Below are 15852 nucleotides of genomic sequence, written 5' to 3'. Positions count from 1 at the left end.
TAGTCAACCAATACTGTTGTGAGTTTCCTTCCTTACTAGGTTACCCCATATTTTCAAGCCGGTTTGCTATTCCAGTCATCACCCAAAAGACTTGAGAAAAATTGTAAAAAGGATAAGCTATTAAAATAACACAGCAAATGGTAGTGATTTATTTGTAGGAAAAGATATAAATGAAATTTATATATATGAACAAGATGTTCACTACTCTGTCATGTTCATTATCTTTCCAGCTCAATCATTTTTCTGTGAGTATGTTATAATATTGTGCAAACAGAGGCATATGGATTCTCCAGAATGGACTTGTCCTGGCTGTAAGAACAGAGGTGATTCTCTATCTGATGGGAAACAGCACCATGTCCAAATTACTGGTCTCTATTTTGCATGGAATATTTGTGCAGGCCTGACGGATTAGCAAGACTAATCCGATGAAACCAGGAGAGAAGGACTGCTGATCCAGAGGTATGGAAACCATGAAAGTGCTTTTCTAATTTCTGTGGAAAGAAACCACCCAGTCCTGACACATGCCAGTAACATTATTCTGTTTGCTAGGTATACAGCTCACTCATCTTCTGTATTTTCTTCTCACACCAAAATTTTGTTAACTGAGTGTAGTTCCACATCTTCAGTTTCTCCTCCCTGAAGCATGTCACTAACAAGGTCTTGATAAATTATTATCAATTACCTTAACAATCTTCCATTGTCTGTTTCAATGCTGACTACTGAAAAGTGACTGAATGTGACTGAATTCAATATCTTCTCTCTTTCTTAGGCTGATGGTTTTGTTTTATCAAATTCATATAGCCAAACTCTGATACTACTGCTCTTCACTTTGCAGTATTCAACCAGCCCTACACCTCCCAGTAAGTTCATTCCCCATGCTTATATCTGTCATTTAAGTCATCTCTGATTATAATTCCAATAATTTTTGTCTATACTACAAGCATTCTACCCCGCTCCCTAAAATTTCCTTTTACCTTTGAAAGGTACTGGTAGGACCAGTAAACTTGCCTGACAGCATAGGCATGAAAGAAAAAGGTTCTTGTGTGAATGTGGTGGCTAGACTATGTATTGACAGTTTTTGGCTCAAACAGCTTGTGCCAGGAACTGGAGTGGAAAAAAAAATTAAAAAATCTGGTTTACTCCAGTAGCAAAAAATCTGCTCAGAATCACTTTCTTCAGCTTCCTCTTGAATCTCACACTGAGGCTGTCTCAGCATATTGATAACAACTGTCCCTCTATTCGAACAGGTCAATGTAGCAAATGGTTATAAGCTTTAAACAAACACTGAGCGAATATAAAAACCTTTGATTATACATTAGAAGTTCCACAGTATTATCTCCATAGAGATATTTAAAAAGGTAAATGAACTTCAGGAAGTTTATTTGCCAAGTAACTGAATTTGAGACATTATTTACTGCACAATGTTATCAGAACAAAAAGCTGTCTCTTAAAATAGTTTTCCCTGAAAAAAAGAAATCAGTTGTCAAAAGGAAATCACAGTATAAAGTGTGTAATCTAGGCAGTTTCTCTTTCAAGATACCATCAAAAGAGAATTTCTATGTGTATATCTACCAGAACAGAATAACTGTTATATGATATTTGATGACAGTTCTAAGAAATGAAGCCACTAACAGCAGACTAAATGACTAACTCATTCCCTCGGTTTGCTGCTTCTAGGAGGTGAAAGGTTAGTTCTGCACCTATCGTATTTCATCTCCCTGACTCCAAAAGCAATAAAATTAATTTGACCAGTTGTGTACCTATGGCTACAAAAATACCTGACTTAGCATCTGCTAATCTGGAAAGTTTGGAGTTGATGTTAGACAAAAAGAAATCTTGGATGAAAATTTTTGCTGACAATTGGAAGAGATCAAATTTATTAAGAAAAATATCTCTCTCAAATCAGTGTCTGTGAGTTACATTTGAAAAATACACACACAATCTCTATATTCAAAGAAATTACTTCATGTAAAGAGGATATTTCTAGGAACTATTCAGGTTTGGATAGTCATGGTAAAAGTGTGACAAATTGTTACTTCTCACTAGTAATTTCAATATATAACATATACTCCTGTAAAATCAGTGTTTGTCACCACCTAGTATACATGTTTTTTGTGTAAGAAACAAAGCAAAAGTGACAATGGTCTGACAGCTCTCTGTGAACTGCTGTAAACTTTGACTACCATTAACAAACTAAAAGTAAGCACAGAAAACCGTTGCAATATTTTCTACTAATTGTGTTTTTCAAGATTGTAACTGATTCCCAGTGAATCTGTACAGATCACACTATCAGCCACTAATAAAACACTGACTTGTTTTCAGTTCTACAGTATATATTCTGTATTTTTGTATAGTACAGTACAACTTTCTCAAATAGCCCAAAACTTGTAATGTAAAAAGACAGCAGATGGAAAAATTTAGGTTAAACTTGAAAAAATATTGGAGTGAACATATTTCTCAGAATTAGAGAGATAAAATCATGGGGAAAAAAGGATATCAGAGAAGAGTGTGTTAATATAGTTTATAACATGTGGAACCTGAGACCTTGATTGATTTTGAGAAACTCCAAGTGTCAAGCCTGCTAGTTTCAGACTATCATACCATTAGTGCCTTTTTCTCCATATGTTTTCCTTTCCACTGTGATTTGAACTGATGTCACTTAGTGATAGGAGTTAGGGGACAGCTGAGCCCTTAAAATATCAATAATTTCTTTCATCTGCTATAGGAGGACAATTTATTTCCATATGTTTGTACTCGCACAGAAGAACTCAAGAGATAAAAAATAAAAATGACATGTGATGGTTAGTCTGCATCACCAGACCCCTTTAACATTCAGCTTTCCTGGGTGAGTGCCTTTTGAGAGATCAGCTGATAAAGGAAACATTGATCATTCTTGGTGACAGTCTGAGCCCAAAAGGGCCCAAAAGTCCTGGGCTGAAATATGTTGTGTGTATGGGGTTTTTTTACAGTTTTTATCCATGCCTTTTCAAATATGGTTGAACTTGATGATCCTAAAGTCTTTTTTCCAACCTTGATGATTCTATGATTCTAAATAGCCATAGCAAAGCACCATGTCCGTGGGTATTAATTGCAAAGCACACACTTGAAGAAGGAAAGCAAATCCAGCATAGAAACATTTTGCACCTACCTCCTCCACAGGACTCTGAACACTCTGTAAAGCCTTCATATTCCCAGTCATAGAGCTCATTAAACTCCTGCAAGCTGCCATACAGAAACTCAGTCTCCTCTGAGGTGTACTCAGTTGCCTCCCCACTGCAGGGACCACTGTAACAGGCTCTCTGAGACACAGGTTTGGGACCTTCACATTCATCGATGGGCAAGTCAGCCACAGACTGAGAGAAAGAGAGGAGCACTTGACATTTCACAAGCCGCACTTGGCTGCCTACTCCACAGGTGACACTACAGGTGGACCAAGCCTCAGGAATAAACCTGTGAGAGGAAGAGAGCAAGGCAAGTTATGTCCACATACATCCAGGGAACCAAACGCAGTACAGCTCTGTCCAGGCGAAATTTTGTTTAATGAGGAAAAAAATGCTTCACTGCATCAGAGGGATATTATAAAACACACACAGAAGCTATGACATGCTGTTGACAACTCAGTGGCGGGTCTCCTTATATCCAAGAAAGACAAACCCTTTGAGCACCTGCTTTGATCCTGAAATATCTCAGTGCAAGGCATCCAGCAATCTCCCAAGGTGCATCATGATTCAACTAGCTACCTTTTGCAAGTATTCAACCTAGATCATCTTTAGTTGTTATCATAATTTTTTCACTAGTAAGTACTGAACAGGCTGCTGTTGTCAGGTAATTGTGGTATTACATGGAAAATAATTTCAATTATTGTTCCTGTATCACAGTAACTCTTTTGAAGTCTTAATTTGAAGCTAGTAAAAGGTAAAGAATTCATAAATTCTTTAGCTGTTTTTTGTTTGTTTGTCTGTTTTATTTCCCTAGGACACTTAATTTTCCTCTCATTCCACTCCTATTGTGGATTTCTTTGGCTTGTCTCACTGATTAGTAACCCTTACATGCTCCAAAGTTTTGCTTCTGAAAGTCTCTATATACTTTAGTATAATCACCCTGCAGCTGTCATTACAATAAACAAACAGACTGAATTCCATTTTTTGTTGTTTTCTTCAATAATGGAATAATTTCTTAATTTTTCTGTGTTGTCACTGCTTTTTCAAATGTCAGTGCTGAAAATTGACCTAGAATTTTGCTCAAAGTTACATCAAACATGAGATTCACATTCAACTCTATATCACATCGTTACTACCTTGTTGCAGTAATGCAACACGATGTGTTTTGCTAAGCTCATGTTGAACTCTGCTGATTCCTAAATCTATCTGGAAAATTTAGTTTCTGGGCACTCCACAGCCTGCATTTATTCTTAGATACCTGATGTTAGTGGCATGAGAGCACTAAAATAATGAATACAGGGTAATTCAGATAGTTTTATCTGACTGTCTTGCCTTCTCCATTGGCCATTCTTCCAAACTTTCTGACATGGGCAAATTCTAAGACAGCGGTTGTAGTCACACTTTAAGGGCTAGAATAGAAAAACAAATAGTTGAATCTGGCCCTGATTCTCACCAAACCTTACAGGAACAATCCCTGTTGATACTGCTTTTCCTTTAGCAGTTAAGTCCTGCAAATTCAGTAAGTTGTTTTCTTCACCGATATTTTTTAGTGCTAATCTAATGAACCAAAAGCTTTTTCTGCTAGGGTCTACTGTCTGACAGAAGACATACACATTAGCTAAATTTATCAAATAAATCACAGGGGATGTATTTTCAATTGAAACCTTGCTATCACTGACAGTATTCCTCTCCCTTTGGGCTTTATTTCAGTAAACCACACCAGACTTTGACAGCTGTCAAATACACATCTGTCTCTTCTATGATCTGGGCTACTTGTGGCTATAGGAAACTCATTTCTCACCTTGGGATCCCACAAACAGCTTGACAGGAAGAAAAAGAAAATTTAGTTTTGTGATCAGCATCTTTGGAAGTAATTTTACACACTTCTCTTTTTCATTCACTGCCTTTCTTTAATTGACAAAAGGACTTACCCTTCACTCTGAAGTTAAAAAAAAATCCCAAACCTAAAACGGTACTTGGTGCTTTCCCAGCACGCATATACCAGGACCCCTGACTGGAACAGCACAGTCTGCTTCAGTAGACAGTGTGCATCTATCTCTTTACCCACTTTTTGTGTGTCTTTATAACACCTTGTTACAACCCTGACATTCACTCCTAGAACTATACACAGGAAGCAATAGAAAGGAAAGAAATAAACTGTAGATATTATTGTAACTTTTGAAATTATTTTTCATGCTGCTACAAAGACTGCAAATTTTTTTTCACAAGCAAAGCCTTTGAGAAACTAATGACGCAAAGTGATTCCAGTTTTCGCCTCTTGAGACATTTTCAGTCTTATTTCAAAGATGAAACAAGAAAGGATTTTGAAAGGATTATATTCTTTGAGAGTATAGGTGGGCCACTCATCTTGCTTTCTCTAAAACTGTGCAACTGCTCTCTGATGTGGAAAATCTCCTGTCAGAGATTAAATGGCTCATGCCAGCCACTGTGACAGATATTTTGACTAGTTAAAATACATAGCTTCTCAACCTGACCAACTAAGAGGTAGAAATCCTAATCAAGATACCAAAAAAAAAAAAAAAAAGCCCCTGTTTTTCATCAGTCTTCATCAGAAGCTGTCTTCCTTATATTTTTGAACATTGTGAATTGTTGTCTAACTGTGCTTTGATGAAGACCTGCTGTATTCCAAACAAAGAGGGAGGATACTTTGCAAGGTATTAAAATTACTCATTTAGAAAACCAGAGATACCTCAAATACTCAGAATATTTACAGATGACACATATCACACATACAAACAAAGGAACAAAAAGGAGAGGACATAAAAGGAAAGTAAGAACATTGCTAAAAGTAGTCTGGATCCTTGTTGAAATGAGGCTTGATCTGTAAATGTCACATGTTGTATTATTTCACCCTAGTCAGCAACTCATAACGAAAATGCGAATACCTTCAGGAAATATTTTATTCAGCTATCTAGGCTCAATTTCTACATTTCAAGTGATAATTTCAGAAACATAATTTCATTCTAATATAACTGTTGGCTGTTAAAGACAGAATTGTTAAAATCAAGAGAGTTAAAAGCAGAAAAAAAGAGGGGAAACTCAAGAAAACCCCACAAAAAAAATCTCCATATAGTACTTGTCATTAGAAATGGAATATTTATGTAATGCAAATGAATAATATAAATATACAATGTTTCTGAATTTTCCATCATCCTAAACCCAGGAAATTACAAAAGCTTTCAGATATCTTTGTGTTGTCATTAATGATAAACGTTGCCAAATGGTGAGCACAAACCACAAAAAGTATGTGAATAAGAAGGGGACAGTTCCATGGATTTAGAGTTATTTGTTCCACACATAGCTCATCATCCACTGCACAGCACTGTGAATTTCTGTATGCTAACCCTACTTGGAAAATGGAAGTAGTGGAACAAATTTAATGAGAAGTAGTTTTTTAGAAAATGGGAAATGATGGAGGTGTTTCATTTGTCATTACATACTGTTTAATTAAATCCCACTGTAATAATCGTCCCTAAAATAATATCCCTAGTAAATTAGACAAAGGCAATAACTCGTTGTAGTAATGTGACAGTAGTAGTTAGTTGTCAGGCAGAACCCAATTGTGTTAACAGCTGTACAAATGAAAAATAAAAAGATGCCTCTTTCCTCAGAGATATATTGAGTATTTCCTATCTCTTGCCATACATCACAGTGTTGCCATTGAATCAAAGATCATCTTTTATTACTCAGAGCAGAAATGGCAACATGCTTCTCCAATAAAGAAAAAATACAGAAGCAAGTGTGTTCTGAGAGCTCTGATGAATATTTTAAAGAGGAATCTATTGCTCCTGTTTTAGAGAGATCAGTGGGAGGTAGAGAAGTGAAAGCTGGGAGGAGGGAAAATCATGACCTTGCTTGGTTACAACTGACTTGACCATGTCTGCTGTTACTCAACTGCTGGAACACTGACTACATTACGGCACCCAGACGTGGAATGGCTGAATGGCCCCTCTGCCTGTCACCCCCTGCCTACATGGGCATCTCCATGGGTGGCAGTGCTCTCAGCCTGGAGAAGGTAGAGAGTTGGAATAGAAGGTGGAAAACTCTCTAAAGAAAATTGGGTGTGAAAAATTGGTGTTGCTTGTACACAAATGCCTGTACTTGTTTCTTTGGCCTGTGGGCATTCTACAGTGAGGAACCAGCAACCTATTCCCATGATATGAACCCCCTTGAAAAACAGTGAGTTCTGTATTTAAAAGAGGCATTCTATATAGTTCAGTGGTTTCTCGTTAGCTGTTGAAGTTTCAGAATCTATACAAGATTGTGTTCAGCTGAAGGGACTGTGGCACCATTTGTCATATGCACATTAGCCTCTGATGGGCTGCATAATGTGTTCTAGAAATATGAAGAAAGGAAATGTAATGACACTGATATCAATGGACTCCTGCAGGTGTTGTGTTGAGCTGGTTTTGGCTCATTGCTTTTCTAGTATGCTACAATCACTGTATATTTTAAGGAAATTTTAATATGATAGCAAAACCAACTTATTATCTTTGTATGTAAAGCATTCAGTACAAAATATGGAGACTGTGAAACACACAACAGTCCAGCCTTCAGGCTGCACATCCAACAGACCTGCAAGTATAAATGAATAAAAGTTGTCTACAGAATTTCACCCACACAAGAACACTGGGTAGATACTGCTTGCCCAGCTCAATTTTGCAAGGACTATTCACACTTTTATAAACTATTATTCATGTTCACATGAATGCCCCTTTCTGCATTGCTGCATTGCTGATCTTCCGTTTGACCAACCATATATACAGTTTAATGTTTTGCCATTAGATCTTAATATGAAGAAGTTTCCCTAAACTTTCTTCTTCCTCTTCGCTGCATGACTCTGAACTGGACAAGCCTAGTAGTTGTTATAGCTTTATGTTCTCACTACCTTTTTTTTGGTATTCCAACAATCATAACATGCTTTAAAGTAAAGCCTTAGTAGGAAGTTTTGAACTTACGACCTGTGAATCAGGTACAAAGATCATGATGGAAACTGTTCAACAAGGAAAATCAAAATAAAATAGCTTATGTGTCTTTGGAAACATAAATACCTACTGCAAAGTTAAAAGAGATATTGGGTGTCCCTGCCACACTGCCCTCTCTGTCCACATCTAGTTCCCTGAGGGCTTTTTCACCCCCACAGATGCATGCCAGGAATTTCTCTTTTTTCACTGAACTGGCCCCATCACTATGATGGTGCCATCTGGCATCCAGATACTATTGTTTGCCCTCTACCTTGTCCTCCCCCACCTCCTTTTTTTTTTTTATGGCCAGCACAAGGGTTATTTATGGCAGTATGTTAAAGGCTGGATATGGTGTTAATATACAAAAGCATTTTTCAAGTGTTAGAGGCAGAAATCTTTAAAGAAACCCTCTACCACTGATCCAAGGCCTGCTGAATGGTCACTTCAGAGACAGACAGCAACAGGAGGAAAACATGTACAACAACACAGGACAGCAAGGCCTTCTCACCTTAAACCTTTGTCATGACATAGATTACAACACTTTCTTACCAAGATAGAGTATTTCATAGTAATTCTGTCAGCAATTAATATTTAATTGATCCCATCTAGGGGTACAGTAGGTCAGACAACACAAACATAACTATTCCCTCTAGTCTTCAAGTAGCTGAACTGGTTGTAATTAATTCTCTGAGCAGTAGAACCAATGAAGAACTATTTAACATAGATTTATATTTGAAGTGCCCAAATGGATTCTCTGCTATGTGTTAAGGACTGAAACTCCTTTAAAAACCTTTCTTTCAGCTGTGGAATTGTACGGTGTCAGTCTTCTACTCAGTCATTTAGTTCAGTGACACGTGGAAAATAGTATGACCGAATTTCCTGGAGAGTATCAACCAAGTTTGACTAAGGAGTAAAATTCTCTGTGGTAACTTTATACTTCCGTCAAAATCAGTTAACAGGAATAAATTCAGATATTACTGACAGAAGAGGAAGGCAACTGACAGATAGACATATACAGACAAAATTCAACTGTAAAACTTGCCTGATTTAGAAATTCCTGAAGATATAAATAACGGAAGGCACTATGCACAGATGGAATAAAACTGAGCATCTGGTGCTTTAGCAGCACACATCAGAGAATTATCACAAATTACAGGTGAAAGGATAGTATAAAAGAAATACTTAGCTTTATAAATCACGGTATATTTCATAACAAAAATCATATTCAATAGAAAGTCATAAAAGTCAGAAGACAGTAATACAGAGATTCACAAATATGAGGACTTAATGCATAGAAGAAATATGTTGAAAATTTTCAGTTTTAGCTCTTAAACTTCTAATTAAATATAAACGCTAAGCAGGACAATAGAGTTGCTTATTGATGAGGTTTATTTTCTCTGCCTGAGGAATGATAAGGAAGAAAGGGTCACAGTAGTAGGAGAAGAGCAGTCTACTGGCTACAAATAATGATCCTGTCTGTAGATGAGAATGGGGGCAGTCAGCGACCTGGTGGCATAAGAAAGCTTTGGAACAGCCTCAGATAAAGTGTGGGAAAAGAATGAATCCTGGCTGATGTCTGCTTAAGCGGGGTCACAAAATTGGTTATTATTGCACCAATGCAGAGTGAACAGGAAAATTACATAAGCATAGCTTCTCTGAAGAAACTTCCATTATTGCAACTTCAAGTAAACACACTAATGAACACAATTCTGCCTCTTCAGCACCTGGCTTACCATACCACCAGAGGCCATCTGCTGTTCCCTGTCCCCCCCAGTTTTACTCATCCCCTCCATGCTGCCCCTCCTCTACCCATCGTTCCCTCTCTGCTGAGTGAAAGAGTGTGGGCTCATCCTGGCTGCCCAGCTCGACTCCTTCCTCAGACACTGCTCAGTCAACTCTGCTAGACGGGATCAGAGGAAAGAAATGGCTTTCTTAGAGGAGGGGAAACCAATAATGAAAATTCTTTTCTACAATCCCAGTACATTTTCTGAAATATTTACAGCAAACACATTGCAACACGCTCAAGTGTAAGACAGTAAGAAGTTGAGAGTCGCATTTTGTTAGTCAAATCTACAGTCAGCAAAATAGCTGGCACTAGCTGGACCAGCTAGTGCTTGATCCAACATTAAAAAACTCTTAGCTGTTCGAACCCTCAAACTACCATAAACCTACATCATGGACCGATCATTTATCGGCCAAAATATATGGGTGGTAGTCTGACATCTGTCAGATTGGTGGGCCACGGAGTATTATAGTTTGTCTCTACGTAGCTGCAGGAGCACAGACCAAAAGGTACACTATCATGGAATATATCTTGTTCTTCACCTACATAGCTAAAAATCCCTACACAGCTAAATGAGAAGTGATGCCATAAAGCTGGCACTGAAGTTGACATTTGCTTGTATCTTAGTGTGTTCTGAATGTTTTGTCTCCTTTTTAATATTGTTACATACAGTTTTTCAATCTAATGACCAGGATCTAAAATGAATAACTGTTTAAAGTTAGACATTAATGAAAAAAGCCTATTCATACTGAGGCATTGAAACCAATTTTAAGTGGAAGTTCACTGGTGAAGATTGCTGAAACAGATTAGATATTCTAGCTGTTACAGTATACAGGTGGGGATTGCATGGATGGTTCTTTCAGCTTAAATTTTCAAAGGTTTTATTTGGTTTTCTGTCTCATGCCTTATCACTAAAAACCATTCCAAACTAAACACAAGGCATCTCTGAGCTTTGGGACAGTTTGTGTAAAGACCCTGACTTTGTGCCCTTTTTCGTGTTAGTCAATACATATAAAAATCTGTACTTGAATTTCATTTATGTCAAGAAGATTTCTCATTAGTCTAAAATAAAGATTAGAAATGCTCCTAGAGTTGTGCCTTGCAGGGAGAAAACAAATGTACAAAATGTCACCCTGTGGCAGACTGAATCTAGTCTGGATTGTGCCCCACTGCATGGATATGTTGATGTTCCACTGGTACCACTGAAGTCTTGCATTAGATGGGGTAAAAAAGATAAGAGTGTTTTTATGGGACTGGGCATGTACTGTAGCAGAGCAGTGACCTATAAAATGAGGAGGTGTCATAGCTGCACTTGAAAACAATTCTAAGTTCTTAAACCCCTTTATCTTTAGATCTCTCAAGGTCTGTTTTAATATCACAAGTAATATACCCATAAAGTTTTCCAGAATACTTTATTAAAATACACATTATGATAAACAAAAGCCTCTTCATTTTCCCCTGCAGATTATACCTCTTTTCTACAAATACTTTCTTGTTAATATTTAAAGCTACATATACTCAAATATATATATGTAGTTATAACTACACTCTTTTTCTACAGTGCAATCAGCCTTGTTCACAAAATCTATAAAAAAATTTCTTAGTGTAACAAATTATTCCAGATACGACCACATAACAGCACATCAGTATGAATTCTAATTCATGTATGTTTTAAAGGTTTATTTACAGTTTGGTAAATGTACATTTAGCTAAGTGATTTAGAATAGTCACAAGAAAATCACAAGAAAATAAACTGCAATTTACAAATTAAAAATTAGCATATTCACAAATACCAAAGTTTCTAGGCTTTGACTCTGAAGGAATCAACATATAACATCTATGGAACTCTGGAAAGAGTTAAACATCTCATTATACTATATGTGATAGTCATTACTAATATATATATAAAGACATATTAATGTGTATGTTTGTATGTGTATATGTATGTAGATACATATATTTGTCTATATGCATGTATGCATGTATACATATAGCAGCTGGATAATTTTTCTTTTATTTTGAGGGACTTATTACATATGTCTCTAGCTCTCTTTCAGTGTTCCAGTTTCAAATTACTTAAATGCAGATTAACCATGCCAAAACTCCTTAACAGTTACATATACGACTGTTATATATATATGCATATATATATATAACTGTTATATTGCGTAAAACCCAATGTTTTTTAGTCTAATACACAGCTGCAACTGCAATAAAAAATGCCATGTGCTCAGACATGAGGAACTGGATATTTATTAAAGCTGTGAACAGAGGTTGTAATTACAGTACGCGTTTATCACAGTTTCAGAAAAAAAAAATTCCAAAACATAATCATCACAGTTTATTTTTAATTTCTGAGCCTCATTGCTAGAGGTTTGTGTGGTACACACCACAAGTTTCTAGTTTATTTTCTGCTAAAATTAATTATTTTCTTTTTTTTTTCCTGTTACCACGTCTTTCTCTGGGGGAAGAGGCAAGAGGTAATTATCACTACCTGCTTTGTTTTACCTCTTACTTCATGGTAATACAGAAATACAGAAAGGTGCTGAGTTGTGAAGACACAGTGGTAATGGATAACACATAACTACTTAGGTAGATAGACTCTCATTATAATATTCTTGTAAATGACCTTAAATAAGACACATATATATTTGCTTAAATTGAATCTGCATTCACCTCTTGACATCTGTCTCTTCACACCTAAGCATGATACAGCCTTAATACCATTGATTTCCACAGGGTTGGGTTTGGCCTTTACACTCTAAGAGACTGTGTTAGTTCTGTACAAGCCCCAGATTTCCATAGAGAATCATCACAGAATGCTTTGGGTTGAAAGGGACCTTAGAGAACCTCTAGTTTAAACCCCCCTGCCATGCTTTCACCATGCCACCTGTCCCTAGACCAGGTTTCTACAAGCCTTATCCAACTTGGCCTCCCTGAACACCTTCAGGGAGGGAGCATTCACAATTTCTTGGGATCACATAATGAGAATCTGCTGTAAGCAAATTTTTAAGACTTACGATGGTTCTTCAGACACAGCTGTTCCTTCCTCCAGCTCTTGAGCCTGCTTATACCATGGCAACTTTGCTTCCACAGGAAGTTTCTCTATGAAGCAAGCACAAGTACATGAAAATAGGAAGCATGCAGTAACACCACTATGTGTGACAGCCTCCCTGCTCTCACCAACCTTGCATATGATGCATGTGTGACTTCACACACATGGAGGCTGAGCACAAAGAAGAAAGAGAGAAATGAGAGCAGAAGAGAGAAACTCTTCCATTACCTGGACTATAATGCTTACAAGACTATATGGCCAGATATTTCAGTGTTACAGGAAGAAGGGCCATGGTGTCCTAAAGCCAGAAAGGCAAATTAAGTCACCTTTCAGACTTTACAACTGGACTGTAAAAGTAGGCACTTTGGAAAGTACTTTTTGGAGGGAGTCTTGCAAGTGTAATAGGTCTCCATTATACTGCAAAGGCAAAATGTATAACATCCGTGTGTCTACCTTTAAATTTTGGAACTTCAGAAGACATGTTAAGCTTGGGTTTGGTAGATTACAAAAAGGAAGAAAACCCTGGTTGGATGAGTGATGCCACAGAAAAACCTTAATAAAATGGCCCATCTATGCTTTTCAACTTTATCAGTTCATCAGCTATATGGATTTAAAAAAATGTGCTTGATACTTTTTCTGTCATTTCTTATGGAAAACAGGGGGGTTGCTTTTCTTGTCCTCCAGAATGTGTGCACAGTGTAATGAGCTGGTCTGCTGTGGGGAGTGTAGGGCCATGTTGCTTTGCAAGCCCAATTCCACTTTCATGCAATGTTAAAGTGGAGTAATTGAGCTGAAAGCAGTGGAGCTGTTTTAGCTCTACAAGGATATAAAGCAACATCAAATCGGCACTGTAATTTGAGAAGGAGCTCTGCATTTCAACAAAACACGGGCTTGGATTAGGGGAAAAGCACAAACAAAAGGCGGTGAGACAGATCACTGAGCAGGACCAAATCTATTTGTCACTCACAAATCACCTGAGCCTTTTGGGTTTATATAATGATGGATTTATACTCACCAACAGAAGCAGGTTAATGTCATTCAGAATAGTTAGGAATTTTCTGTGACTCTCTTGTACGTAACAATGAACATTTCACATGTACACATGAAATTTTCCACCTGTCAGTTGTATCATAGAGGACTGACAACTTACAACTTGACTTTACAGCTACTGGAACTTTAGTCATGCAAATTTCCTTGGAGCAAGTTATTAACTGAGATAAAAAGGGACAGTAACAGAGTTATTATGCCTCTATCTTAGAAACAGTATGCCAAGCTCTTACTCTAACATATTTATTAGAGTAATTTAAGGATGAATATTTGCCAGCACAGCTCTTAGTTTAATCTGTATTTTACCACATTTGTCATCTAAAATATGTCGGAGAAATTTCTATTTATATGTTCTGCAGTTTATTTTATAGGTTTTGGAAAACCAAATCTCACTTCTGTGCTTTTTTGCTTTGATGCAAGTGCTTTTAAAAAGCAGAAGCTCTTGTGTGCTTCTGCCTGTTATGTGACTTTTTAAATAACTTTTCTTTATTTTAGAGGTGTAGTTAATTATCATTTGCACTGTAAAATTTGTTAGAGGATTAGAAATGTTGATGTTGTACAGTATGCTTTGACAGAAAAATGAACAAAAAGCACTTCTAGCATAAGCTAAGGAGGAATTTTTACCTTTGGAAATTAAAGTAAAATCTCTTTTTTCATAAAACACTACCAGTAAAAATGCTTAAATCCTATATTATACAGAAAGTCGTATTAGATGAATACACTTTCCCTATTAAAACTGAAAATCATTCCTTAATCCAGTGATATCCTGTTTTTCCCCATTATTGGTGGAAGATAAAGTGCCTTAGTGTTTGAATAAACTAAAATGAAATAAATTATATGAACTATTTATCTTTAATGTCTTTTTAGCCCAATGTATAAAAAGAAGAGAGATGTCCATATTTTTTGCCTTGCTACTTCAGCCAGGAAGATTGTTTTCTGCTTTGTGTTAATACAGCTGCAGAAGGCAAAAGCAGGCTAATTATTAAAACGGTCAATAGACAAGAGGCACTTTGCTATCTCTACTGCTCTAAATTTTTAACTCTAGATGTGTGAAATAAAAAGGATAAATCTCCAGTATATAAACAGAATAATTTGCATTGGAAGACACCTCTGGATACTGTGCGGTCCAACTCTTCTGAAAGCACTATTCAGCCTTCGTTACAGTTACATGGGTATTTGAACATTACCACTTGCATTACCACAGGGAGAACTGCGAGAGTGTTGCAGAACAAAGATGAAGAGGAAAGCTAAACCAAGGCAAGCCAGTATGCTTCGCAAGGGACTTTCCATCCCATGTGAAAAAATGGAAGAAGGAAATAACTGCCTACAATCATAAATTAATGATGTATGTGCTGCAAAGGGCAGCACAGAGTTTGCCCTGGGTAAAGATGCCATGCTCTTGTAAGGGTGGACTTCCAGCAAACAGCAATTTACTTTATTCTCAGACAAGTCCCATTGGAAGATACTTCTTGAGAGACGCAAGCAAGCAAAGCTTATCTTGTACCCTTCTCAGGTTCCCTATGCAGAAGTCAGTAGTGGGTGGTTTCCAACATATGATTTTTTTTTTGTCTTACTGCATTTTGCTTAGACTGTACGATACAGATTGACCAGATCTTGCATTACCTGTGTTCTGAACACTATAAATCTATAAAGCTCCATAAAGCAGCTAACTGGACGAGCTGAAAGTCCCTGATCCTCTGTATGATGCTCAGAGTCATGCTAACACAATCACAGGGCCTTTTTTGCCTTGGTTTTTTTTTTACATCTTGGAAGGCGGATGGAGTGAGCTCACGTTGGTCAGTAAAATACAGTGCAAACATA

At 37.1% G+C, this 15852-nt stretch overlaps 1 protein-coding gene across 5 annotated transcripts in view; it reads right to left on the bottom strand.

The window, feature by feature from the left end:
* Window positions 1-15852, bottom strand: part of ADAMTSL1 (ADAMTS like 1) — a 398738-nt gene that overhangs the window by 92087 nt on the left and 290799 nt on the right. For all 5 annotated transcript variants that reach the window (XM_032676082.1, XM_032676083.1, XM_032676086.1 and 2 more), the window contains 2 exons: window positions 12950-13034; window positions 3149-3450 (listed from right to left, as the gene is read on the bottom strand). In XM_032676082.1, coding sequence (XP_032531973.1) covers window positions 3149-3450; window positions 12950-13034 — 387 coding nt within the window. The remainder of the gene's footprint in view (window positions 1-3148; window positions 3451-12949; window positions 13035-15852) is intronic.

Source organism: Chiroxiphia lanceolata, chromosome Z, assembly GCF_009829145.1.
Source record: "Chiroxiphia lanceolata isolate bChiLan1 chromosome Z, bChiLan1.pri, whole genome shotgun sequence".
Classification (NCBI taxonomy): Eukaryota; Metazoa; Chordata; class Aves; order Passeriformes; family Pipridae; genus Chiroxiphia; species Chiroxiphia lanceolata.
The sequence above is the reverse complement of the archived record's forward strand: the minus strand, read 5'-3'. Positions and strand labels throughout refer to the sequence as shown.